The 24702-nt window shown below is 46.7% G+C and overlaps 5 protein-coding genes and 1 non-coding gene across 6 annotated transcripts; 2 read left to right on the top strand and 4 right to left on the bottom strand.

Moving 5' to 3' along the window:
• Positions 1–937: 937 nt before the first annotated feature.
• On the bottom strand, positions 938–3282 carry LOC4341701 (uncharacterized). Its single transcript, XM_015786478.3, has 3 exons — positions 2347–3282; positions 2105–2254; positions 938–1737 (listed from the first exon to the last, which is right to left on the bottom strand). The coding sequence occupies exons 1-3, from the start codon at positions 3230–3232 to the stop codon at positions 1217–1219; spliced, it is 1557 nt and encodes a 518-aa protein (XP_015641964.1). The 5' UTR covers positions 3233–3282; the 3' UTR covers positions 938–1216.
• A 554-nt stretch (positions 3283–3836) lies between these two features.
• Positions 3837–6732, bottom strand: LOC107276853 (E3 ubiquitin-protein ligase GW2). Its single transcript, XM_015787106.3, has 6 exons — positions 6347–6732; positions 6068–6119; positions 5076–5121; positions 4652–4733; positions 4434–4559; positions 3837–4339 (listed from the first exon to the last, which is right to left on the bottom strand). Exons 1-5 carry the CDS (start codon positions 6557–6559, stop codon positions 4482–4484), a joined length of 471 nt encoding a protein of 156 aa, XP_015642592.1. The 5' UTR covers positions 6560–6732; the 3' UTR covers positions 3837–4339; positions 4434–4481.
• Positions 6733–7468: 736 nt separating this feature from the next.
• Positions 7469–7541, bottom strand: TRNAE-CUC (transfer RNA glutamic acid (anticodon CUC)). Its single transcript has one exon. It is a non-coding gene; the product is annotated as a tRNA-Glu (tRNA).
• A 722-nt stretch (positions 7542–8263) lies between these two features.
• LOC4341699 (probable GDP-L-fucose synthase 1) lies at positions 8264–10147 on the bottom strand. The gene is made up of 2 exons (NM_001402920.1): positions 9947–10147; positions 8264–9865 (listed from the first exon to the last, which is right to left on the bottom strand). Exons 1-2 carry the CDS (start codon positions 9966–9968, stop codon positions 8901–8903), a joined length of 987 nt encoding a protein of 328 aa, NP_001389849.1. The 5' UTR covers positions 9969–10147; the 3' UTR covers positions 8264–8900.
• A 7960-nt stretch (positions 10148–18107) lies between these two features.
• Positions 18108–19423, top strand: LOC4341698 (putative GDP-L-fucose synthase 2). Its single transcript, NM_001421673.1, has one exon. The coding sequence runs from the start codon at positions 18145–18147 to the stop codon at positions 19186–19188; it is 1044 nt and encodes a 347-aa protein (NP_001408602.1). The 5' UTR covers positions 18108–18144; the 3' UTR covers positions 19189–19423.
• A 2233-nt stretch (positions 19424–21656) lies between these two features.
• On the top strand, positions 21657–24635 carry LOC4341697 (heptahelical transmembrane protein ADIPOR2-like). Its single transcript, XM_015786224.3, has 3 exons — positions 21657–22051; positions 22166–22322; positions 23715–24635. The coding sequence occupies exons 1-3, from the start codon at positions 21708–21710 to the stop codon at positions 24390–24392; spliced, it is 1179 nt and encodes a 392-aa protein (XP_015641710.1). The 5' UTR covers positions 21657–21707; the 3' UTR covers positions 24393–24635.
• Positions 24636–24702: the final 67 nt, after the last annotated feature.

The following is a 24702-nucleotide window of genomic DNA, read 5'->3' as shown; positions in this document are numbered from 1 at the left end:
TCCACAAATAATAATTTACTTATTTTAGTGAGATAAATATATGGACAGAAATTAAATATAGGTACGAAGGTCAGGATCAGCCCATCGCCCTATCCATATATATATGCTGTCCAAATCGAGGGACGAATTAACAGAGATTACGCGCGCACCTGTCATCTCAGTGCGACCAGCATGCACACCACCGGTTCGCACGCAGCATGGGGTTCCGGTTTTCATTCCGGCTGCACGCAGCATGCCGCCAGCTTAGCTATGTATACTTCCCGTGTCCCGTCGTCCAGTTTGCCGCGTGAGCCGACACGGCACGTACGTCGTACTACGTCGTCGGTACGTACGTGACCGCAGCAGCAACAACTAGTGCAGGATGATCGCGCGCGCGCGCGGATGTGTCGCATGCCCCCCGTGCCGCGCACCCGCGCCTGGTGGTCCGATCCGCGTGTAGTGCCCATGCCCCCGCCGTAGTGCGGCGGAGTGCTCGCGTGGGTATCCAGCCAGCGCCATGCCGGGCGCGCGTCGTCGTCCCCCGGATCGGTGGAAAAGCATCGGCGAGCGCGGGTACTCGGGATCACGGGAGAAGCGCGGGTTTTTCCGGCATTTTCACGTTGCGGGAGGGGGAGGGGTGATCAGGGGGACGGTGCGGTGCGGTGCTTGCGTGCCTCTGTGCTGTCTTCGGTGGATCGGCAGGGTGCGCGCGCGTGCGGCGCCGGTGCCCCAAAATGCAGGTAGGTTTGGGTGCTTTTTGGTTGGGTTTTCTCCTCTCCTTTTCTTTTTTCGTCCAAAGTACAAGCAAAGTGTGATGGGTTGGTGTGTGTGTGTGTGTGTCACGTGTCGGGGTTAATCGTAGTGATGGGAATCGTGCGTGGTGGGTTGTGTTGCACGCACGTTCAAGCAACGTCTGTATTTGTTGCGAGGAACTGGACATCATCCCCCAGAAGTAAAATGGTCACAAAGATTTCATGATTTCATTCCAAGATAGCATCTGCCGGTACATATGAAGAAGTACGTACTGATGCGTCACGATGACCACAACGATTCAAGCATTTTGTTGGAAACAAAGAGCAGCTACTGCTAGTGTACAAGAGGAACTGAGCGTACTGAAAACTGATGATCGCTTATTCCCAGGGAACTCAATACAACATGTAAATCAACCATGAGAGCAAGGGGATCCAAAATTCTCACCCCCTTCTTTTTTATATAAGAATCTGCCCAACACCTTATCTTAATGGTGCTTACCCCAACCTCCGGCTCCGGCTCCAAATCCGTAACCCGCTCCAAACCCACCTCCTCCACCCATACCAAAAGTCGGTTGGGCTCCGGAACCGAATCTGCTTCCAACCCCTTGCCCACCACCTAAACCTGAGCTTGAGGTAGACCCGGACGTCGAGCTTGACCAGTTAGAGGATCCAGCCCCAGAGAGTGTGCCAGTGTTTGAGCCAGCATTAGACCAAGAACCTGAGCTAGAGCCAGCATTAGAAGCAACCCCTATACCAGATGGCATAGTCGAGCCGGAGTTGGAGTTGGAGTTGGACCATGCGCTTGAATATGAGCCTGAGTTTGCACCGGTGACAGAGGTGGCGGATCCAGAGTTTGATTCAGCAGTAGACGATGTTCCTGTACTTGACGGAGCGTCAATTCCCGACATTGTGCCAGAGCCAGAATTAGAACCGGACCATGAAGAAGAGCTGGAACCTGAACCTGCACCAGAGTTGGACGACCCACTTCCGGAAGCACTAACCGATCCTGCAGCAAGATAAATAGCTACCATTCAGTGCATATTAAGTATGATTGTTTTGTATTTAGAGACACAACTTAGCGGCTGTTAGCGATACATATATTTGTCACGCTCAGTTCTTTTGAGCTGGATGGATGAATGGATAATGGATTATATTAACTGGTTTTATGATAATATATGAGGGTACAAACGAATGAAATTAGAAATTTAAAAGTTGTTTCAAAATTAATTCTAAAAAACTTATATATAGTTTTTTTTAAAAAAATGCAGCATTTAAAAGCTTGGGAAACATGTCCGTGATAATCTATAAACCTTACAAAAGAAAAAGAAACTGTGCCTAAATGTATAACCATATATTGGATAGTTTGGATGAACCTGAGCTTGACCCTGAATCCGACATGGAGTTTGATCCACTGCCTGATGCACCATATGCACTAGAGCTTGAACCGGCTCCTGAGTTTGCACCTGACATGGAGCCGGCATTAGAGTTTGAACCGCTGCTTGATCCACTGAATGAGCCAGCACCTAAAATGAGAACATTTTAATTAGTCTAAGTGCAAGAAAGGCATGCAAATTCTACCTTGCTGCAACATGATTGTACAAGAATAAATATTGACCTGATGAACCATATGACATCCCTGTGGAACCGGATGATGAACTTGAACCAGATCCTGACATAGAACCAGAACTAGAGCCACCATAACCTGAGCTTGCACTTGAGCCAGAGCCAGCACCCGAACTTGATCCTGACCCTCCAATTGAATTTGAGTTTGAACCAGAGCCAGAACTCGATGACGAGCCGCTATTTGATCCAGAATATGAACCCCCACCCGCACCTGATCCCGACCTAGAACCAGAACCACAAGTCGAGCAACCACCACTTGGCCCAACATTAGAACCGGCACCAACACCAGAAGTTGCTCCTAAACCAACCCCCGAACCTGACCCAATACTAGAAGACCCGCCATGACCACGTGAGCGGTAGGAAACTCCACCCGACCCGTAGCCAGAGCTTGAGCCTGTGCTAGAGCCATAGTTTGACCCAGAGCCAGTGTCGCAATCTGACCCGCCGTTAGTGCCACCATTGGCTCCTACACCCACACCAACGTTAATCGATGTCCCTAGTCCTACGGAACCTGATCCTGAGCCCGAGCAAGATGTTGAGCCAGAGCCACAACCCGAAGCAGAGCCCCCATTACCAGCTCCATACGCGGATCCTGATCCATACCCATATCCGGAGCCCAAGCCCAACCCATGACCTGACGCAGTGTAAGAACCACCGTTTGGCCCAGACCAGGCCCCATAACCCGAGCCCTGGCCTGAACTAGATGCCGAGCCGGAACCACCTAGTCCGATATCAAGTCCTAGTCCTACACCTAGCCCACCATTAGCGCCAAGGCCCAAGCCCAAATCGCTTCTTCTGATTGGCCTAGCCATTGCAATTGCAGCTACTGAAAGTAGCAGCGTAAGAACAGCAAAAACAGCAGCTCTGTGAGATGCCATTGCTGATCAAGACTGTGTGCAACTGTGCTATGATCTTCCTGATTTGATGTGTGGAGAGTGTGATTTTGTGCATGTATATATAGCCACAGATTTTCGTCTGATGTAGCCTCTGCACATGATGCTTACAGTGAAAGGTGGTGTTATTGGTGACTAGGTTCCTGCACGCGTGCATGTGGATGCAACCTAATGCTTTGGAGCTTAACCATTGGCAGAATGGCAGCTAGTCTTGTCTTAGCAACTGATGAAAGATTTGGATCAATCTATGTTTACTGTTCCTGATGGAAGGTTCTAGATTGGGTTTGATTTGCGCTCTTAATCGTTTTTTCGTTTCCTAATGAAAATACATTGCCAGAAATTTTGTAGTCTTTATGAAGAATTCACGAATTCAGCTATTCTAGTTCTAGTTAATTCCCTTGAATGTTTCAGGTAGTTTGTAGTCTGTCTCAGTGTGTCTCCTGAAATGTTATTCAGACAATGCGGAGTGGACGTTCTGCAATATTGTCCAATCAGTAAGTTAACAGCAAATGCCAAATGCACACTGTGATCAAGAAAACTTTTCGCTTATAGCAAGGTTTTGTGCAGAGTGGATTTCAACACAGTATACTGGCTTGTTTGTGATGGGAATATTTGAAAATTTGTTCCAAAAAGTGCATCATAGTTTACATCATGTCTGAAGAATTCATGAAAAAGCAAAAAAAAAAAGTTTAACTAAAGAATACAACTGGTATTAGGGTATCAGTATCATTCTAGACTTGCCAATATGGTACAAAAAATGCACACCTCCAAAGCTTAAAACCATTGCTATATGAGAGAGAGAGAGAGAGATGAAAAAAGAAGAAAGAGGGCATGATCCTGCAGTGTGTCAAGTGCACCGCACTGAAACGAAACACTTGTGGTTGCCTTATGGGATGCTTACGTGGAGCCCTTGACAGCCACGAATGTAATTTAGGACTTAAAACACTTGGAACTTAATCTTTGTCTTCAGATTCGGCTAGCGAATCATCGTACAATTCTGCACCAAATCCTCATTCTTTTACTGCCATTGGCCGAATATTTATGCTTCAATGTACATTGGTTCTGAAACGACTAATGCTGAAAGACTCCCTTCTGCATATGTCAAAAGTTCACATACTTCAGTTATAATTATAACATGCGTGCAATCATCATATTATTAAAGTATTCAGTATTGAGGACAAATTACCAGTGGTTAGTAAGAAGTTAGCCCTGTCAAAAATATGTTTTGCAACTGCTAAGGTTGAACAAGTTCATCAGCAATCTGAGACTTAGACTGTATTTTCTTCTTAGACTCACTGGTGTTCTGTTCCTTCTGCATTTATTTTTCACAGGAAAGACATGCTATAAAACAGAGGCTGTGACATGGTGGATCAGAATATTTAGCGAATGGGGAAGAAACTTTACTTGTTGATCCAGTTTCTTCTCCCTTTTGGCTCGATTGCCTCGATACTCAACTGCGTAGGATGCGGTTTTGCAGAAAGGACAGCTGCATTTCTAGTATAAGGACCCCAAGGAGTTGTCAGGTGCAAGATGTAGCTGGCAATCAGTTTTATCAGTGTAACTCTAGGTAAATAGGAATAATTCTGTTTTAAAATAATCCTAATTATTAAAGTATATTTCCAATACCCCCATTTGTAAAGATTGTTCATACTTAGGATTATGAAAGTAAGAATATTAACCTTCTCTGAAGTGTTGAGTTAATTAACAAAAAATACCAGTGCTCTGCTGCTTTTGTTTTTCAAAAAAAAAAAAGCTCATTTATCACATACTACAATATACAGTTGCATAATACATACTCAATTCATATAGATAGATAAAAATAGGATACTGGACAACTTTCGAAGACTTGGACGGAATCAGTTGCAAGAAGCATTCTGCAGGACAAGGAAACATGTCACAATTTAATGAGGTACTTTTTCAAGCATTATACGGAAGAACCTTTAATAAGATTTAAACGCACATTAAGGGCCTGTTTGAGAGCCCATATCGCGGCCCAATCCCCACCGAAATGAACTGGGATAGCATATGGGCTCCCAAACTAGGCCTTAGCAAGAGGGTACTGAAAATATCAAAAAATGTTATCATTGATACTGAGGAACAGACGATATGATCAGGCATAGCGCAACCGCAATCTACCGTGACTAATTGTTTAATAGTTCTATATACAATTAGAGTTAGCCTTTCATTAGCATTAAGAAATGTTCATGCCTAAAGAATAATAATACGTAGTAGTACTAAGAACTAAGAACGGTTGCTGAAATCACACAACTAACACGAAAGACGAAACCACACATATGTTCATAACCCAAGATGTAACATATTCTCTGGTTCTCTACTACTCCCTCCATTTAACAATGTAAGTCATTCTAGCATTTCCCACATTCATATTGAAGTTAATGAATCTAGACATATATATATTTATCTAGATTCATTAACATCAATATAAATGTAGAAAATGATAGAATGATTTACATTGTGAAACGGGGGAAGTACCTCAAAAGCGGAGTAGTCCTTCTTCCATCACCTCCTCCCACCACGCTCTCTAATATCCTTAACCCATCTCTACTTATATGGATCGGGCTCCCTAATCTCTTTATAGCTCATTCCTACTTAGTATCTTGTAAAATTGATGATGAATCCCTAGTTCCCTACCGTTTTCCTTTGCCGATGTCATTGCCTGCAACTCAGTACTCATAACTTGGCCGGTTGGCGCAATTGCTACTGATCAAAGCAGTAGTTGGAGAGTGTAATGTAATAGCACTACAGTTTTTCGGGCACACAATTTCGTAAATTTTTACACGGCGATGGCTTTGAACTCACCTGTGCAGATCCCCTTGCCGCAACACTTGGATCGATTCAGGCTCGGATAGAACTGCAAAGAGAGCAACGAAACGAACAAAAAAAAAAAAATCAGAGTTCAGAGCAGAATGAACATAAATTCAGAACACAAACCCCAGAGGCAGAGAGAGGCAGAGACTAGAGAGCTCTCGCCGGAAGCAGAGCCAGAGGAATTCAGATCAAAGTGCTCAGAAATTCAGAACACGCAAACCAGAGAGAAAGATGTAGAGAGCTGGGAAACAGAAGGCAATATACACGCACGTAGAAGCAAATGGGGCAATCCTCGTCGAGGCCAGCGTCGTCCTCGGCGGCATCAAAGCACGGGGCGAGGTCGCCGGAGCGGATGAGCCTCCGAAGCCGGCCGGAGTCCACGTCGGACAGCTGGCGGAGGAGCCTCCGCGGCTGCGTGAGCCGCTCCTCCACCTCCGGCCAGCGCCGCCTCCGCCGCCCCACGCCGATCGCGACGTTGCCCATCAAATCAAATCAATCAACCGGCCGCCTCCTCTTCTGCACTTCTCCCTCCTATCCTACGCAGTACGCACGCGACGCGAGTTGCGGGAAAGCAGCAAGCGGCGGCAAGCAATGGCGTGTCGGGGAGTCGAAGAAGCCTGAGGTATATAGCCGCGACCGCATCGTTGGAGAGTCGAGACGAGTCGAGTCGAGTCGCGGCATGGGGTGGGGAGGTGTGGAAGGAGAAAGGAGAAGAGGTGGGTGGGAGGCGGCAGCGGGGCGCGCGCTTTTTGAGCGGAGGAGGGAAAGGAGAAACGGAGGGGGAAGGGAGGAAGCAAGGGATCATACATTTCAAATGACCCCTTTTTTTCATTAACATGCCTTAATTTTCTTTAGCACATTTTTAAAACGGCTAGACAGTATACTTTGTAAAAAAAATTAGTGTAAAAATTGCTCTAAAATATTAAAAAAATCTACCTTTTTTAATAATTAAAACTTAACTAATCATCCGTTAATAGTTTTCTTGTTTTTCGTGTCCTTCATCATCATTTTCATTCGTTTGAAATCTCATCTCATCCTTTTTAATTCTTCTTTTTCGAACGGATTGGTTGGCTGCGATACACTCGAGCTGCTTTTCCAGATCAGTGCAACTAGTACTAGATGGATCAAACACATCAAAAGCGCCATGACCATTCATAGCTGAACGGAGGAACTTTTCCAGATCAGTACTACTACTAGATGGATCAAACACGTCAAAAACCCCATGACCATTCAGAACTGAACGGAGGAAAATAATCAAATCAATCAATCAAAGTTAAAAGGAATCAAATAAATCAAGACGAAATAGAGAAAGGAAAAGAAAGTAATCAAATAAATCAATCAAAGTTAAAAGGAATCAAATAAATCAAGACAGGAATACACAAAAATAAAAAATTCCGATGCCGGGACTCGAACCCGGGTCTCTCGGGTGAGAGCCGAGTATCCTAACCAGCTAGACTACAACGGATTTTGTTAGAATTCAGATAGCAGAATTATATATATATTTTTTGTACTGATCATCCCTAATTTCACCAGCAATTCTTGCAATTTTCATCTCTGTTCTATGCTGATATGACAATAAACGGCCGAGCACAATCTCCCGCTAACAGAACACATCCCTTGTTATAATGTTACCGGGTCAGTATGGGAGCTGTGCTCCAAACTCAGAAAAGGGTACATTCCCTATGTTGGGCAACCATACAGCTTGTTGAGCCTGGAGTCTCTCCTGGACACTTTAGTTAAGCTGTTCAAAAGCTAGGCAGCATGCATCCAGTTTACTCAAGTTTCTGCTAGCTAACTGTTTAACTTGCTTCTTGAACCGAAAAGCAATCTACAAAGCAGTTTATAACTGCCACTGCTATTAGCACCCAGCAACATTGGCAGTTTAGCACTACACAAGAATAAAGACCACATGGTTATTCAGTGAGCCAAAGGAATTAAAAGTAAACTCTCTCAACAATGAATTGTAAAGTTCAGTTTAGGTATCAACATCCTATCAACCTATAACTAAAAAGGAGTTGATTCAGCATGATGAATTGATGATGCCACATTATCGAATGTACTAAACCCTCACTGAGTGCCGTGTCCGAAAAATCATTCTTTCACATTTCATCCTTTTTCAGATTGCTCATGAACAATAGCCTTTCTGCACTTTCAGTCCCCAAAGATATTTCGAATAAAAAAGGGTGTAGTTCTAATCACAGATGGTAAATATTATTTTGAGTAAGGTGGGTATACATGGAAGTGTTAAATCTGGCACAAGCTTGTAGAAGAAAAACTTACTGTAAGACTAACTAATAGACTACCTGACTATCTTAACACAAATGTACAGCCCCAAAACAATAATATGACTTCATTACAAACGAACTACACTTTGATTTTCAACAACTGAGCCATCAACAAAAACATAAGAAATTAATTTATTCCATTAATATCTCCTCTCACCTCCCAACCATAATTAGCATACAAAACAAGGGCACAAAGCATAGAAACTGTTCTGAACAGATAAAATTATTTCATAAATCAAAACATAGCTTACTTATTCCGTGTGTGTAAAACTTTTTCAGGCCAATTGACATCAAACATTGCAAAGTGTGAAACTTTCTCTAATCGACAGAAATTGTTCTAGATCAATTAAGATTCTAATTGTATACTAGTTTGACCCCACATTATTCAACCAACATAACGACCTCTTCTTTGTGGGAGAGCTTATAACTGATAATTGTATGATCTAGTAGCCAGCAACAACATGAAAACTATTGACTGTAATACCAACTTAAAAGGCGCCAGAAGATATTGAGAACAACATGCCATCATCATCACGGCGCTACTTCTTCGCAGAGATGACATTCTCGACATACCACTTGTATGTCTCGACGAGCCCCTCCTTGAGGGGGACCTTGGGCTTCCACCCCATCTCCTGTATCTTGGAACTATCCATGAGCTTCCTCGGTGTGCCATCGGGTTTGCTAGAGTCCCATACCAGCTTCCCCTGGAACCCAACCACCTCCTTCACCAGCTCCGCGAGCTCCTTGATCGTCACCTCGCTCCCGCTTCCTACATTGACATGCTCCAGCCCCGAGTAGTGATCCATCAAGAAGATCACCGCATCTGCAAGGTCATCGACGTGCAAGAATTCACGCAGCGGCGAGCCAGTGCCCCAGACGACAACCTCCGCGGCATTGGACGCCTTCGCCTCATGGAACCGGCGGATCAGTGCGGGCAGGACGTGTGAATTCTCCGGGTGGAAGTTGTCCTGCGGGCCGTAGAGGTTGGTGGGCATGGCCGAGATGGCGTCGAAGCCGTGCTGGATGCGGTAAGCCTGGCACATCTTGATTCCGGCGATCTTGGCGACGGCGTACCACTCGTTGGTGGGCTCGAGGGGGCCGGAGAGGAGGGAGTTCTCCGGGATCGGCTGCGGCGCGAACTTGGGGTAGATGCAGGAGGAGCCGAGGAAGAGGAGCTTGCGGACGGAGCCGCATTTGAGCGCGGCGTCGACGACGTTGGTCTGGATCTGGAGGTTGGCGGCGATGAAGTCGGCCGGGAAGGTGGAGTTGGCGTGGATGCCGCCGACCTTGGCGGCGGCGAGGACGACGTAGCGGGGGAGCTCGGCGGCGAAGAAGGCCTCGACGTCGGACTGGCGGGTGAGGTCGAGCTCGGCGTGGGTGCGGACGACCACGTTGGTGAAGCCGAGGGAGACGAGGTGGCGGAGGATGGCGGAGCCGACGAGGCCGCGGTGGCCGGCGACGAACACCTTGCCGCCCTTGTCGGCGAGGAAGGAGGCGTGCGGATCTGCAGGGAACGGGGTGAGAGGAAGGGAGTGGAGAGAAGAGGATAAGGAGGAGAGGACGCGTGCGGCGTCGGGGGGCTTACCGGCGGTGGTGACGGTGCCCATGTCGCCGGAGTTGATCGCCGCGGCCGCCGGAGACGAGGAGATGCGATTCGCGTACGGGGATTTGGGGGCTATTAGTACGGGGGCGGATGGGGTTTGGAGTTTCGACTACTTTTGAGTTCTGAATGGACACTGTTCTAAGCGACTTCAGTGATAATGTGGAAATTCCTTTTCTTTAAGATAACGTTTTAAGAATTCCTACTTGTGATTTTGAATCGTTTAGATGTACTAATAAAGCTGTTAGAAACTTTTTTTTTAAGAAACATAATACAAACGCAGATGTTCACAAGATTTAGTCATGCCTCCTCGCGATGTTACGTAATAATTTGCCATAGATATGAGTACCCATGTCAAATGTAGAATTTGAATCTAGATGTATTGCTTCCACTACATGTACCTAACCAGTTAAGTTACATTCACTTCGTAGAACGTAAATTTTTTTTACAACTTTACTGGATTATTGCCATGGATTATTTCATTCACACTTAAAAAACATTTTCTAACAAAAAAAATCTACTACATTGCTTGGATTCTTTTTAGATTTTTTTGTTTATTTACTAAAAAAATAATTATACCATAATAATATGTTTTAAATTGTGCCTTGATTTTCGTAAAAATGGTTTGGAAATCTATGGCTTTTTTTAAAGAAAAAAATGATGTGATCTCTTTGTGAAAAAAAATGATTTCACATTTAGCTAAAAATCCAATGGTTGATATTAGAGAATGAGCCTTGTTCGGCTACACTAATGCAGCTACGGCACAATATATGGAACGGTATTCTGTAGAGCTGGCTGTGTCACATCTGTTGCACCCTGCAGTCAAACACAGCCTTGATAGAATCTTATAAAATGAGAAGAAAAGTAAAAGAAAAAACTTAGGCTAAGTTCGGATGTGGTGTTAGCTAGGCTGGTGTTTTCGACGACCAGCAAAATGATATAAGCCATTAGCACATGACTAATTGAGTGCTAAACCACTGAGAAATCAGAAAATGCATTTGTTTTAATTATTTTAAAAAGTTATATGTATAAACCTTTTACAAACAATTCTCATGAAGTCCGTTGATGGAGAATATAAGGAAATTGGCGCACCTAATTAATTGCTCTACCGATCTCCCTTAGATGGGAACCATTACTCATCCAGTTTATCCCTAGCTAGTATATCACCGTCGTTTGAGTTGTGCGGAAGTTGCCACCACGTGCGTGCCGCGCACGATCCAAAGAATAACCCATGGATCCATTGACTTGTGACTTGTCAAATGTACCATACGATGCACTTGGGCACTTTGCCACGCTGAAACGCCCACGCCACTTTCCCATCCGTTCCACGAAATCATTTCCAACTAATTACTCCGGAGTATAACCCATCTGGTATCCAACATCGAGTGTTCTAGATCTACCACTCACAATTGACGTTGTCGTATTTTCTTTTTTACCTTTTGATTTGCCCTAGTACACACGGTACTACTACTTTCATGTAGGAGTAACACTTTAATTTCATGTGCATAAGTTGAGTAGCTTTGCTTGAAGGATTGGCCCAAGAAACGTTTTACTCCAATTTCATTTTCATCGGTACCAGTGATCGATGGAGCGAGTCAGCGCCTCGGAAACTCGCACACGAATGCTTCGACGACCACACGAAACGGGCGAAATCGGCAAATCCCACGACGAAACGCACGCACTCCCATTTTCTCCACAAATAAGTCCTATAGCCTCCGAAGGCTCTGAGGCCCATCTGACACGATGCGTCCTCGACTTGAAGCCCCGCGTTTCCTGGGCCAAGTCTCGTCCGAACTGCGCAACCTAACTCGACGAAGCGGCCCGTGCAGCCCGCCGCCCTCATGATCCACCTAGGCGCCGAGCCGAGCACAAGCCCACTCAGTATTGGGCCTCTTTCACGGCAAAATTTAGGAATAAGTGACCGATTTAAAAATAAGTTCACTTTAAGTCTCTTAACTAATGGTCGATTCTGATCCATATCACTGCAATACCAGATATTTTGACCCCTAAATTATTAAAGTCGGTACAATTTAACTCTCTCGATGGTTTCGCTGACATGGCGCTTTGACCTAGTTCAACTGGCTGACTCAGCATGTAGGACCCACATGTCAATATCACTTTTTTTTTCCTTCCCTCTTTCTTCTCTCCTTTTTCTCCTCTTTCTAACCCGACTGTGCAAGCAACCTCCACATCGCTGCCAAGGCCGGCACGCTAGCAATGATGCGGCCTCAAGGGAACAATCCATGACCGCAGTGTTGACGGGCAGGACGTAACGTTCTTCTTCGGCGGACGAGAGGTGTCTGGCGGTGGCGAGGGGGAGGACGTCGGCCTCCTCTCCCGCAGCTGCTGCTCATCTTGGGGATAGGCGATCTAGGTCGGCAGCGACGGCGAGCACGACGCGACACTCTACTTTGGTGGGCGAGGGAGAGGACGTCGACCTCTCCTCCCATCGATGCGCCGCCACTATTGCTTGTCCTGGGGATAGGCAATCCAGACCAGCGGCGCCGGCAAGCACGACGCGACGCTCTTCTTGGCGGGCGAGGGGAATTTGACAGCGGCAAGGGGGAGGAGGTCAAGCGGCTGCCTAATCGACAAAGCCACCGACCTCCTCCGCGGATCTCCTCATGCCACTTGCTGCGTCCTGCACCACCTCAATCCTCTTGCCAAAGGTGGGGTAGATCAAGGCGGTGAGCGACTCGATCCATCTGCTTCATCCCACGGCGGCGACGGAATGCGGTCGGGGAGCGCTGTGATGTCGCCGCGGGACAACCACACCTACAGGAACATCTCCATCCGCTTTCTCCAACAGCAGCAATGGGATGTGGTTGGGGAGCAGCATGATGTCGCTGACATCCGTCGTCGGCTACTACGAGGCTCCCTCACCACGAAGGTGTGTGCACCGCCGTACTTGCAGGTGTGGTGGCAAAAGCAAGATGACGGCCGGTGGTAGCAAGCAGGACGGCGCTAGCCGCCGCCGCCTCGATGCGGACAGCCTAGCCACCGCTCCTCCTTGGGCCACGGCGCCATCGCCGATCCGCATCCGTCTCAGGTCGCCGTGGGATAGTGTGGGAAGAAGAGGAAAAAGAAAGGGATGGGAAAAATGTGACATCGAGAGGTGGGTCTCACATGCTGAGTCAGCCACTTCATCCGGGTCAAAGCACCACGTCAGCGAAATCGCTCTCTAAAACCGTCGACGGAGTCAAATTACACTGATTTTAATAAATTTGGGAGTCAAGATAGCCAGTATTGTGGTTCAGGGATATGAATTAGATTCGACTAATAGTTAAGGCCATTCCCAATCCAAGACACTAGACATAGTTTCCATAAATTCCACATCATCAAAAAACTAGTACTAGAAACTACTCTTCCAATACAAAAATCACTATTCCATACTTAAATTTAATGCTACTTATCTCACATGATATCTTGGATATTGTGTAGAAACCATGTCTCATGCAAGACATGGTTTCCTTCTCTTTCCTCATTTATTCACTTGCCACATCATTTTTCATCATATGTGGTAACTTATTTAATGCTATGGACACCATCCTAGTCATTGGGTTAGGAATGGCATAAGAGAGTCAAGTGAACTTATTCCACCGATTTAGCAGGGAGAATACGACAGATACCACTGGAAAGACTATCTATACATTTCTCAATAATTTTATGTCGAAAATTTAACAGATATAAATATAATAAAATCATATTGTAAATTATATTATTATTTTTTTTGTTTTTTTATATACACAGTACAATCACATGTGCTCACAACACGTGCACACTCACCCATATGAATGCACATGCTCGCACGTACACTCTACCCCTATGAGTACCTCGAGAAGAATGGGTTGACAAATCTTGAAATTGACAATGTCACTATGGACGTCTTGCTGTCGATGGATAAGTCACCTACCATTGAAAGAATAATTAGCCGTAAATGCGAGCATCCGTGGCATTTATATATAACTATTGTACAACCTGTATATAACTTTAAACAAATTATTGCGATAAAAATGCTATTTTCACGAAACGGAGGTTAGAGGACCAAATCCCCTCACTTATATGTGTTGTGATTTTTTTTCTTTCCCGCTTGCGCTAATTTTAATGCAAATCTAACCGTTTTAAAATTACATAAAATTTACATACCAATTATATTATATATAGTTACATACAAGTTACAATATAATTATACTGCTATTGTATTATTCTTACGTATGTTAATTTTTGGGGAGAAAATTTGTCGACCGCAAAACTGCCCCCGGGAAGGGTCGCGGATCGATTGATGGCGATGAGATGAACCGCGATGATCCGCGCGCGCGTCTCGTTCTGCGCCACTCGATCGGTTCATGGCCGGGAAGGCATCGAGCTAGGGCGATCCGCTATAAACCGCGCTCAGCCCACTGGTGGAGAAAGGGTTTTTACTCCCGGTTCATAACCCCCTGTAGTCCCGGTTTTCCAACTGGGACTAAAGATCGCTATCTTTAGTCCCGGTTGAAAAAACCGGGAGTAAAAATCCATTTTTAGTCCCGGTTGGTGAGACTAGATCCGGTTGCTCTTTATTATTTTCTTTTCTTCATTGTTTTTAATCAAAATCACAAATCAATCCCGTCCTCAAAATCACAAATCAATCATTCTCAAATTGCTTCCAAATCCACAATCGATCATCTTAAATACTCAAATACATCACAAAATCTCAAAAAAAATTACATTACAACTTCTACAAAATTATCAAATATTCACATCACACACAAATCAAATACATCACACAACAATCAGATCCAATCAAATACATCACACAACAATCTCAGATTCTTAAAAAAAAAAAAAATCCGCCGCCTCGCCGGCCGGCCCTCCGCGCCCCGCCGCCGCAGGCCGCCGCCTCACCACGTGACGCGCCGCCGCCGCGCCCCGCCAGCCGCCGCTGTGCCAGCCGGCCGACCCGTCGCGCCCTGCCGCCGCGCGGCCGCCAGCCGCCGCCGCGCCGGCCGGGCCTCCGCGCCCCACCGCCCTCGCGCCGGCTGCCGCCGCAGGCCGCCGCCTCACCGCGCGACGCGCCGCCGCCACGCCGGCCGGAGGTCCTGCCGTGCCCCGCCGCCCTCGCGCCGGCCGCCGCCTCACTGCGCGCCGCGCCGGCCGGGCCTCCGCGCCCGACCGCCCTCGGTCTGTTAGAGAGAAGGAGAGGAGAAGGAGAGGAAGATAAGGTTGAGGAGAGGAAGAAATAAGGTTGAGGAGAGGAGGAAAGAGGAGTTAAAGGAGAGAAGGAAATACCTCGATCCGATCACGCATGCCTCTCCGATCTCCGCGTCGATCTTTTTTCCCGGTTGGTATTACCAACTGGGAGTTCCGGTTGGTGGTACCAACCAGGAGTAAAGCGTATGACGATCTTTTTTCCCGGTTGGTAATACCAACCGGGACTAAAGATTGAAAAGTAGCATGGAGCTTTCAAACCAGGACTAAAGATGTTTTTAGTCTCGGTTTTTAATACAACCAGGACTATTGTAAAATCTGGTCGACTGACCAAAGATGGTTTCTTCACCAGTGGCCTAATGCATATATACACATACACGTCTGCTCGTCGTTAATTGCCCTCTTCAGATTTCGGAAACGTCCGACGATGTACATACATACAATCAATACACTTGCCCCTGTGGTCTCACAAAGGTGCAGCAGAGAGCATCCCCTTTGCTTTCAATTTTCATTCCCTGATATACTCGTTTCATTTTATTTGACACCGTTGACTTTTTATTCTATTTTTATCGTTCGTCTTATTCAAAAACTTTTGTCAAATATATAAAACTGTACGTATGCATAAAAGTATATTTAACAATGAATCAAATGATAGGAAAAGAATTAATAATTATTTAAATTTTTTAAATAAGACGAGTGGTCAAATATGTGCTAAAAAGTTAACAGTGTCAAATAAAACGAAACGGAGGGAGTAATACAGTACACACCAGCCAGCCGCCCTCAGATAGGTAGCTGTCGTGGACACGCTTGCATTGCACCGCCCCCAATTGGGGCCCTTTGCAGGAATGAATGACATTATATCTACGTACGGTGCCGTATCCGTTGCAAGCACTATTTATTTATGGCGAGGTATCCGTTGCAAACACTACTTATTTATGGCAAGGTGTTAGAGCAAGTATAGTAGTAGGCTATAAGACAGCTAAATGCTGAGGTGAAGGAGAGAAGAGAGGAGAGAGAGGAGAAGCGGGCTGTAAACTTACAGCCGGCTTGGACACAAGAACCAAGAAACTCTGTGAGAGAGACAAGTGGGCCATGTATTAATTATAAAGAGCTAACTATTATATGAGTAGGCTGAAAGAAGGCTAAAAAAATCTTACAGCCAACAGATCGGCTATACTATTAGCCTTGCTCTTAGGCAGCGGATATAGATAGCTATCGCTAAAACCGACACATATATCTACCTCAAATCATGTGAATATCCACATCGAAACACGTGAATTATGTTGTGAACACGAGCAATGCGGCTAGTGTGTGCCACACACGTACCTCTTAGGACATCGTCGTCGGGTGACTCATGATATTGTTTGTTTGAAACATATCATCCACATAATTATTGCGTATAGGATAAGTACTTTTCAAACTCTAAATACTTAGGGTAAATTTTGAACCGCTGAAGTTTATATTTTTGTACACGGGAATATTATTCCGATGTAAGCTAGCTTTGTACATACCCATGTGATACTCGTTATTCAGGGCTGTTTAGATTGTAGCCAAAATAAATCTTATCAAATTTCATTAATGCTAAAATTTTAGCAGGATTTTTTTATATATTTACTAAAGTTTGGCAAGAAACTAAATGGATACACATATTTGGCAACTCTATATAAAAAATGGTATGGTTTGAAATGACATCAATTTGAAGAAGCCTTAGTACTATATATCCCCATCAAACCAATCACATGGCACTATTAATATTGCCACATGCAAATATTTGCGCCTTGTAATTAGTTGTTTTTTTCATTTATGCATGATTAATATATGTATATGATGCATAAAGTATACACATATGTTGTAACCTTGAGAAAAAATAACTACTAAGCCAATGCACATGTAGCACCATACATATATACTACTCCCTCTGTTTCAGTTTATTAAACGTTTTCAAGTCAAACTGCTTTGAGTTTGTAGAAAAAATTATTATGAAAATATATTTAATTATTAATTTAATGAAAGTAATTTAGTATTATAAATATTACTATATTTGTCTATAAACTTAGTTAAATTTAAAATAATTTAATTTTGATTAAAATCAAAACGTCTTATAAGCTAAAACGGGGGAATAATATACATGCGCTTGACTCGTACGAATTAATAGACCAGACGATAAAACCAACAAGCAAATCATGAAAAGCTTATCTTTATCCGAATTATGCAAGCATTATTTTTTAAAAAAAATACAAGTAAAAAATTAGCCTAAAGGTCCATATTACCGAGTTCGTGTAAGGTCCTCACGCAATCAACACTCGACACGGGGGCAGGCAGAGGTGGCTGTCATGGACGTATGTAATATAAGGACACGCGTAATTACTTTGCGCCAAAAGAAATCTGAAACAACATACTCTGGCAATGTATAGAGCTCCTATCCTGTGGTGAATGGCTATCAGCCTCGCAAGAGCTAGCTATCTGTCGTGTTAAGTGTATCAACTTATTTTTTCTAGCTAATCCTTTTAAAATTTCATTAAATATACAAAAAAATCTAATAACATTTTCAACAAAAAAATAATTTTAAAAAATATTTAATGAAACTAATTTACGGCACTACACCCTTTGTCACATAAAACCAACTTAGTCTGGATGTGACACATCATAATATTACGAGTCTGGACATACACCTGTCGAGATTCGTTATACTATAACGTGTCACATCACGTTTTTTTAGGGACGGGGGGAGTATGTCGTAGATATGTTACTACGAGTAATTTTTTATGTAAATTTAGTTAAATGTAAAAATATTATTTTTTAAAAAAAAGAAAAACAACGTACAATATAAAACGGGGGAGTAGGAAAATACTAGCAACGGCATGCATAGATTGCGTGCACAGTGCACACCTCGTTTTCTATTTAAGGCCAAGTGCACTAGAGAAACACAAAACACCTGAAGCTTTCCCTAAAAAAAACACCTGAAGCTAGCTAGGTAGAGCTCACTGTTACCTACCATGCCTTCTCAGCAGCGCAGCAGCAGTGGTAGCACTGCGAAGGCCGGGGACGCCGATGGCGACGGCGACGCCGCCGCCGTATCCTTCCTCGGCGACAAGTCGGCGAAGGTCTTCATCGCCGGCCACCGCGGCATGGTCGGCTCGGCGGTGCACCGCAAGCTGGACGCGCTGGGGTTCACCAACGTCGTGGTCAGGACTCGCGCCGAGCTCGACCTGGCGTGCCAGGCCGCCGTGGAGGCGTTCTTCGCCGCCGAGCTGCCGCGGTACGTGATCCTGGCGGCGGCGAAGGTCGGCGGCGTCCACGCGAGCTCCGCCGCGCCGGCGGAGTACCTGACGGAGAACCTCCGCATCACCGTCAACGTCGTCGACGCCGCCCGCCGCTGCGGCTCCGTCCGCAAGCTGCTCGTCCTCGCCAGCTCGACCATCTACCCGGCGGACGCGCCGCAGCCGACGCCGGAGTCGGCCCTCCTCACCGGCCCGCCGGCGGAGGGGAGCGAGTGGTACGCCATCCCGAAGATCGCCGGGATCAAGATGTGCCAGGCGGTACGCGCCGAGTACGGCTTGGACGCCATCGCGGCGGCGCCGAACAACCTGTACGGGCCGCGCCACCCGTTCCCGCCGGAACACTCCCACGTCATCCCGGCGCTGATCCGGCGGTTCCACCGCGCGAAGCTCGAGGGCGCCGGCGAGGTGGCGGTGTGGGGCAGCGGCGCGGCGGCGCGGGAGTTCACCCACGTGGACGACCTCGCGGAGGCGGTGGTGGTGCTGATGGAGAGGTACTCCGGGGAGGAGCACGTGAACGTGGGGAGCGGGGAGGAGGTGACGGTGAGGGAGCTCGCGGAGGCGGTGAGGGGGGTGGTCGGGTACGAGGGGGTGGTGGCGTGGGACGCGGCGCGGCCGGAGGGGGTGGCGCGGCGGGTGGTGGACAGCGGGAGGATGAGGAAGCTGGGGTGGGAGCCGAGGGTGGCGCTGCGCGACGGCATCCAGGACCTCTACCGCTTCTACCTGCGTCACGAGTGCGGCGGCCAAGCTCATCATGCATAGGCGAGTTTTATTGTGTACCATATTAAACCACGTACTCCCTTCGTCCCAGTAAAAATTCAAAATAAATCTAGTATCAGACGTGATATATTTTAGTATAACGAATTTAGACATAGATATGTCCGGATCCATAGTAGATATAGTTGGTTTTTTATAGAACGGATGAGTACGCGCGCACACAAATGTGTAGTACATCTGGTTCAATAAAGTTGGCAAATGAGATTGTATGGAGCCAGTTAACATGGACCCAGACGTACCTAATTACGAGCCGCGTGGCCCAGTAGCTTGTTCCCCGTTATTTGGGTGAATAAGTTTACTTTGGGTCTCCCAATTTATCGTCGAATCTAAATTTCATCACTGAACCGTAATACCATATATGATTGAGAAATAAGAGATGCATACTAGAACTTTAGACTCGGCGATAAATTGAGAGACCTAAAGTGAACTTATTTCTTATTTGGGTGCGGTGCAGCTAGTGTTTGCGGATTAAAATAAGTCTATTTTGCGTCCCATATCTTCCTTCGGATTTAATCATCTCCGTCAACTGCAAAACGGTGTATAATGTGTCCCCCCATGTTTAAAACCTGATGTAAATCGACTCCATCAATTGTTTGGGAAGCAGTTTCTGCTAAACGTGGCAAGTTAACTTGTTGGGTAACGTGTAGGACCCAGATATCAGTAAAACATGTAATACTCCTCTATCCCCTTCCCACTCCCTCTCTCTCCTCTTTCCCTTATTTTCTCCATCAGATCCGGGCGCTCATCGTCATTGCCCTCCGAGCCATTGAGTTGAAGGAGGCCAATGGAAGGTGCTAGTAGTGCTAAAGGAAGGTGGACGGAGAAGCTCCAGAATACGTAACATTTTAGCATGTACTTCCTTCGTCCCTAGAAAGCCAACCTTGTACTGGATGTAATATATTCTAGTACTATGAATTTAGACATATCTCTATCCATATTCGTTGTATTAAAATGTGTCATATCTAATCTAGATTCGTTTTTTTTGAAAGGAGGGAGTAGGTTGTAACCTTGTGTTAAAGAGTGGTATATCAACGAAGCTTGCTTACGGAATTTGCGTTTTGATGATTTCTCATCCGAGATCCAAAAGTCTCAACACGCTAGCAACGCAATTTTTTTAAAAAAATTCATGTTGTGGCAGTGTGCACGCACAGATGGAGAAGTTGTCCACCTGTAGTGCCCGCTTCCTGCCTGCCTGCCCGCCTACTCGGCCATTAATTTGTCCCAGCTCGAACGACACCTGTGCTCGTTTCAATCCACAAAAACGTGCCCGTGCCAGGTGCCAACCGTAGTACAGAACAAGGATATCAACCACAGAAACATGCCCGTGCCAACCCCGTCCCGGACAAAAGGGATCAACCACAGAAACGTGCCCGTGCCAGACGCCGCGCCGCACATCAGAAATTCAGAACCTTCTCCGCTACCGCGGTTGTGCCTGCCGTGTCTCGTCTTCACACTCAGAGCAAATTTAATAGTACAGCCAACTACTAATTTTAAATCATTTATAATTAATTTATATATTCCCTCCGTTTTAAAATATTTGACACCATTAACTTTTTAGCACATATTTGACCGTTCGTCTTATTCAAAAATTTTTGTGAAATATGTAAAATTATATGCCTACATAAAAATATATTTAACAATGAATCAAATGATAGAAAAAGAATTAATAATTACTTAAATTTTTAAATAAGACGAACGGTCAAACATGTATTAAAAAGTCAACGGCGTCAAACATTTCGAAACGGAGGGAGTAATAGTTATCTATGAACATATACTACACTATTAATATATGGTCCCACCTGTCATAGTGTTTTAGAGCCCGTGCTGTAGCTTGCTATATATCTGTAGCCTATTACTCCTTTCTTTTTTATTTTATCTCACCGATATATCTTTGTAACTGATTTATAGTCTACTATTATACCTGGTCCCACCCCACGCTACCGCAGGCTGCAGCTATAGCCGCCCACGGCCCCCACCATTCTCCACCCGTTCGCGGCTCCGGCGACCGGTTTGCCCAACGCCCCAACCCCCACGTCCCAAAGTCCACGACCACAACACAAGTCGCAACCCCCCGCAAATCAACGCAAATCTCGCAGTCCATCGCGTCGTCGAGTCAAACGTCAAAGCTTCCAATAGTTCAAACCCGTCTAGAAACGAAACGCAGTGGGGGAGAGGGAGGGAGCGCGACGCACGCACGCACGGCACCACCACCACCTGCCGCGCGCCAACCTTCCGTTCGCGTCGTCTCGCCAATCGCCATAAATCCCACGCGCTCGCGAGTGAAATCTCACACACCACGACTCGAGCCCGAGCCGAATCCGAGTGATCCGACGGGGAGACAGTACGCACGCACGCTCGCTGGCTGTCTGGCTCCGTGTCGTCGCGCGCCATCGAGATTTCGGAGTTGGGAGTCTTTCGCTCTATATAAAGCCTCGGCTTCGGCTGGGCGGTTCGGGGAGCGTGAGCGTGAGTGACTTCGCCGTCGTGAGCTTCGCTTGTTTGGGATGGCGACGATGACGACGACCGTGACAGAGACGGCGGCGGCGGCGGCGGCGAACACGGTGGCGCGGCGGCGCCACCGCGGAGGGTGGTGCTGCGCCGGCGGCGGCGCCGAGGAGGAGGAGGAGGAGGTCGTGGCGCTGTCGTCGTCGTCGTCGTCGTCCTCGGCGCCGGGGAAGAAGGTGGGGGCGGCGGCGGGGGGGTTGCCGCGGCTGGTGCGGTTCGAGGAGTTGCCGGACTATTTGAAGGACAACGAGTTCATCCGGGGGCACTACCGCTGCGAGTGGTCCGTCCGCGACGCGCTGCGCAGCGCCTTCGCCTGGCACAACGAGACCCTCAACGTCTGGACGTACGTCGCCGCCGCCCGCCATTGCTGCTTCCTCCTCCTCCAATTCCCCTCTTCTTGCTCCATGGAGAGCTCCATCGGTTGGCTGACGTTTCTTCCTCTTTCTCTCTCTTGCAGCCATCTGGGAGGCTTCTTCCTGTTCCTATGGCTCGCCGTCGCCGGCGGGACGGAGCGGCCGGCCGCGGCGGCGGCGGGCGTCAACGCCGCGCCGGGGATCATGACGTTCTTGGTGGCGTCATCAGCCAACAACGCGTCGTGGGAGACCAATAGCACGGTAAGCGAACAAATCTTTGAAACGTTTCTTCAACTTTTGACCAGTACTAGTATTCCTTTCGCTGTTTGTACTCCTGAATTTGATTAAATCATCGGATTGCATTCAAAAGAGCACAAATTTCTGTTCACCTATCCCTTTTCTTTTGGCGAAAAATCGACAAAATATATCAATACATCATACCCCAGAACATTATAATTCCAAGAAAAAAGGAACTGAACTGTAGCTAAGTTCTTGTAGTGTTCCAGCTGTGAAGACATCGGTAGCCACTAACCGAGAAGAATCTTTCAAAGTCTCGACCTACCTACCAACATCCAGTTCAACACTGTCCCTCTGAATTATAGAATTGCGTATATAAAAACACAAAGCCGTTAGCTGTATACATCCAAGCAGAACAACAGGCCACAACGTTACATGCACTTGGGCATGATGTGTAGTATAGTGACAAAAGAAATTAGGCTGGCAACTCACTGAGCTGGACGACAGCTAGGCAAGTGTTAGGATGAAATGGTGAGATTTTAAAAGCAATTATTATAAGGGGTGGCGATTATTAGTGAAGGTTAGTTGAATTTTGGGTCCTAGATTAGATGCATCTCTGTCTGATTGATCAGGCAGGCAGGAAAGTACCACAGTGTGCATTGTTCTTCAGGACCATTTTTAAAAAATTCGTCTCCTTCCTACCCTACCTAGATATAGATCTGATGCAATTACAACCAGCCAAATGACGTTCCCGAAAAGAAAAATTAAACAACCAAATGGAGCCAATTGTTGCAGACTTGAGCACCAACTTGCAAAATTGCAGAATCTTGTCGTTTTTAAATGTATAGCATTCTGACAAGAAACAAAATGCATCTGTTCCAGCAAAATCCATATAATTTCCTCTGTTTCGCAACCATACTTTGAGAGCCCCTTTGAATCGTAGGATTGAGAAAACGTAGAAATATGAAAAATGTAGGATTTTGATAGGAATGTAAGTGTAAAACAGATGATTGTAAAACACAGGAAAACACATGAATGACCGTTTGATTGAACCGCAGGAAAAACACAGGAATTAAATGAGAGATAGACTCAAAGGAAAGTTTACAAGAGGTTGGAGCTCTTGCTAAATTTCCTTCAAAATCTCTATAGGATTGTTCATCCCATAGGAATTTCAAAGCATTGGATATGATTCAATCCTTTGTTTAAAAGGGTTCCATAGGAAATTTTCCTGTAGGATTGAAATTCTCCAAAAATCCTAAGATTTTCCTCCAAATCAAAGGGGCTAAATAACGTGCCATATAATGGATTTCCTCTGTTTCGCAACCATACTTTGAATAACGTGCCATATACTAATTTCCTCTGTTTCGCAACTACTATATGCTTTGAATAACGTGGGGATTGATCTGGTATGTGCAGAGCTTGGAGGGGAAGGATTCGCCGGCGTTGTTGGGCGGCGGCGAACATGCGCTGGCGAGGTGGCCGCGGACGGTGTTCCTGGTGGGCGCCATGACGTGCCTGGCGGTGAGCGCGACGGCGCACCTCCTGGCGTGCCACTCGCGCAGGTTCAGCCGCCTCTTCTGGCAGCTGGACTACGCCGGCATCGCCGTCATGATCGTCGCCTCCTTCTTCCCGCCGGTGTACTACGCGTTCCTCGGCCGGGCCGTGGCGCAGGTGGCGTACCTGTCGGCGATCACCGCGCTGGGCGCGCTCGTGGTGGCGGCGCTGCTGGCGCCGGCGAGGTCGTCGCCGCGGCTGCGCCACATCCGCGCGGGGCTGTTCGTGTCCATGGGGCTCTCCGGCGTCGTGCCGGCGCTGCACGCGCTGTGGCTCAACTGGGGGCACCCGGAGTGCTACCTGGCGCTGTCGCTGGAGCTGGTGATGGGGCTCGTGTACGCCGCCGGCGCGGGGTTCTACGTGGCGCGCGTGCCGGAGCGGTGGCGGCCGGGCGCGTTCGACTGCGTCGGCCACAGCCACCAGATCTTCCACGTGCTCGTGCTCGCCGGCGCGCTCACGCACTACGCCGCCACCGCCATCCTCATCGACTGGCGCGAGGCGGCGATCGCCGCCGGCGGCGGCGCCGCGGCATTTTTGTGACCCGCCATGGCAGGATGTGTATGTATGTGCGTGCCATTGATTATTCCTTCATTATTTTTTTATGTGACGTAGCACAGGTGATTCTTTGGACTCTGACATATCAGAAGTTCGTTGGGTTGAAACTGTGAATGTGAATGTAGAAGATGGGCTTCAAGCCTTGAAAAGAAACTGTATTGCAAAAGAAAGCATACGAGGCTCTGATAGTAACTCAATCTTAAGAATGCATTTCAATTGGCCCTCCAACTTAATCGAAACTTTTGAGGCTTAATTACACAAGCGGTTGCAATTCTTTGCGGCCCATATGGACTCA

This window comes from Oryza sativa, chromosome 6 (assembly GCF_034140825.1).
Source record: "Oryza sativa Japonica Group chromosome 6, ASM3414082v1".
Taxonomy (NCBI): Eukaryota; Viridiplantae; Streptophyta; class Magnoliopsida; order Poales; family Poaceae; genus Oryza; species Oryza sativa.
Note: the sequence above shows the minus strand (reverse complement) of the source record. Positions and strands in the feature narration are given on the sequence as shown.

Excerpts from the sequence above, each read along its gene's own strand:
- LOC4341698 (NM_001421673.1), top strand. The coding sequence starts at position 18,145 with ATGCCTTCTCAGCAGCGCAGCAGCAGTGGTAGCACTGCGAAGGCCGGG.
- LOC4341697 (XM_015786224.3), top strand. The coding sequence starts at position 21,708 with ATGGCGACGATGACGACGACCGTGACAGAGACGGCGGCGGCGGCGGCG. Across the intron at positions 22,052-22,165 it reads GAGACCCTCAACGTCTGGAC|CCATCTGGGAGGCTTCTTCC; the intron begins GTACGTCGCCGC and ends TCTCTCTTGCAG. Across the intron at positions 22,323-23,714 it reads CGTGGGAGACCAATAGCACG|AGCTTGGAGGGGAAGGATTC; the intron begins GTAAGCGAACAA and ends TGGTATGTGCAG.
- LOC107276853 (XM_015787106.3), bottom strand. The coding sequence starts at position 6,559 with ATGGGCAACGTCGCGATCGGCGTGGGGCGGCGGAGGCGGCGCTGGCCG. Across the intron at positions 6,120-6,346 it reads ATTGCCCCATTTGCTTCTAC|TTCTATCCGAGCCTGAATCG; the intron begins GTGCGTGTATAT and ends CTCTCTTTGCAG. Across the intron at positions 4,734-5,075 it reads AAGTCTTCGAAAGTTGTCCA|CTGTCCTTTCTGCAAAACCG; the intron begins GTATCCTATTTT and ends CTAGAAATGCAG.
- LOC4341699 (NM_001402920.1), bottom strand. The coding sequence starts at position 9,968 with ATGGGCACCGTCACCACCGCCG. Across the intron at positions 9,866-9,946 it reads GGGCACCGTCACCACCGCCG|ATCCGCACGCCTCCTTCCTC; the intron begins GTAAGCCCCCCG and ends CGTTCCCTGCAG.
- LOC4341701 (XM_015786478.3), bottom strand. The coding sequence starts at position 3,232 with ATGGCATCTCACAGAGCTGCTGTTTTTGCTGTTCTTACGCTGCTACTT. Across the intron at positions 2,255-2,346 it reads GATGTCATATGGTTCATCAG|GTGCTGGCTCATTCAGTGGA; the intron begins GTCAATATTTAT and ends TTCTCATTTTAG. Across the intron at positions 1,738-2,104 it reads GGATTCAGGGTCAAGCTCAG|GATCGGTTAGTGCTTCCGGA; the intron begins GTTCATCCAAAC and ends ATCTTGCTGCAG.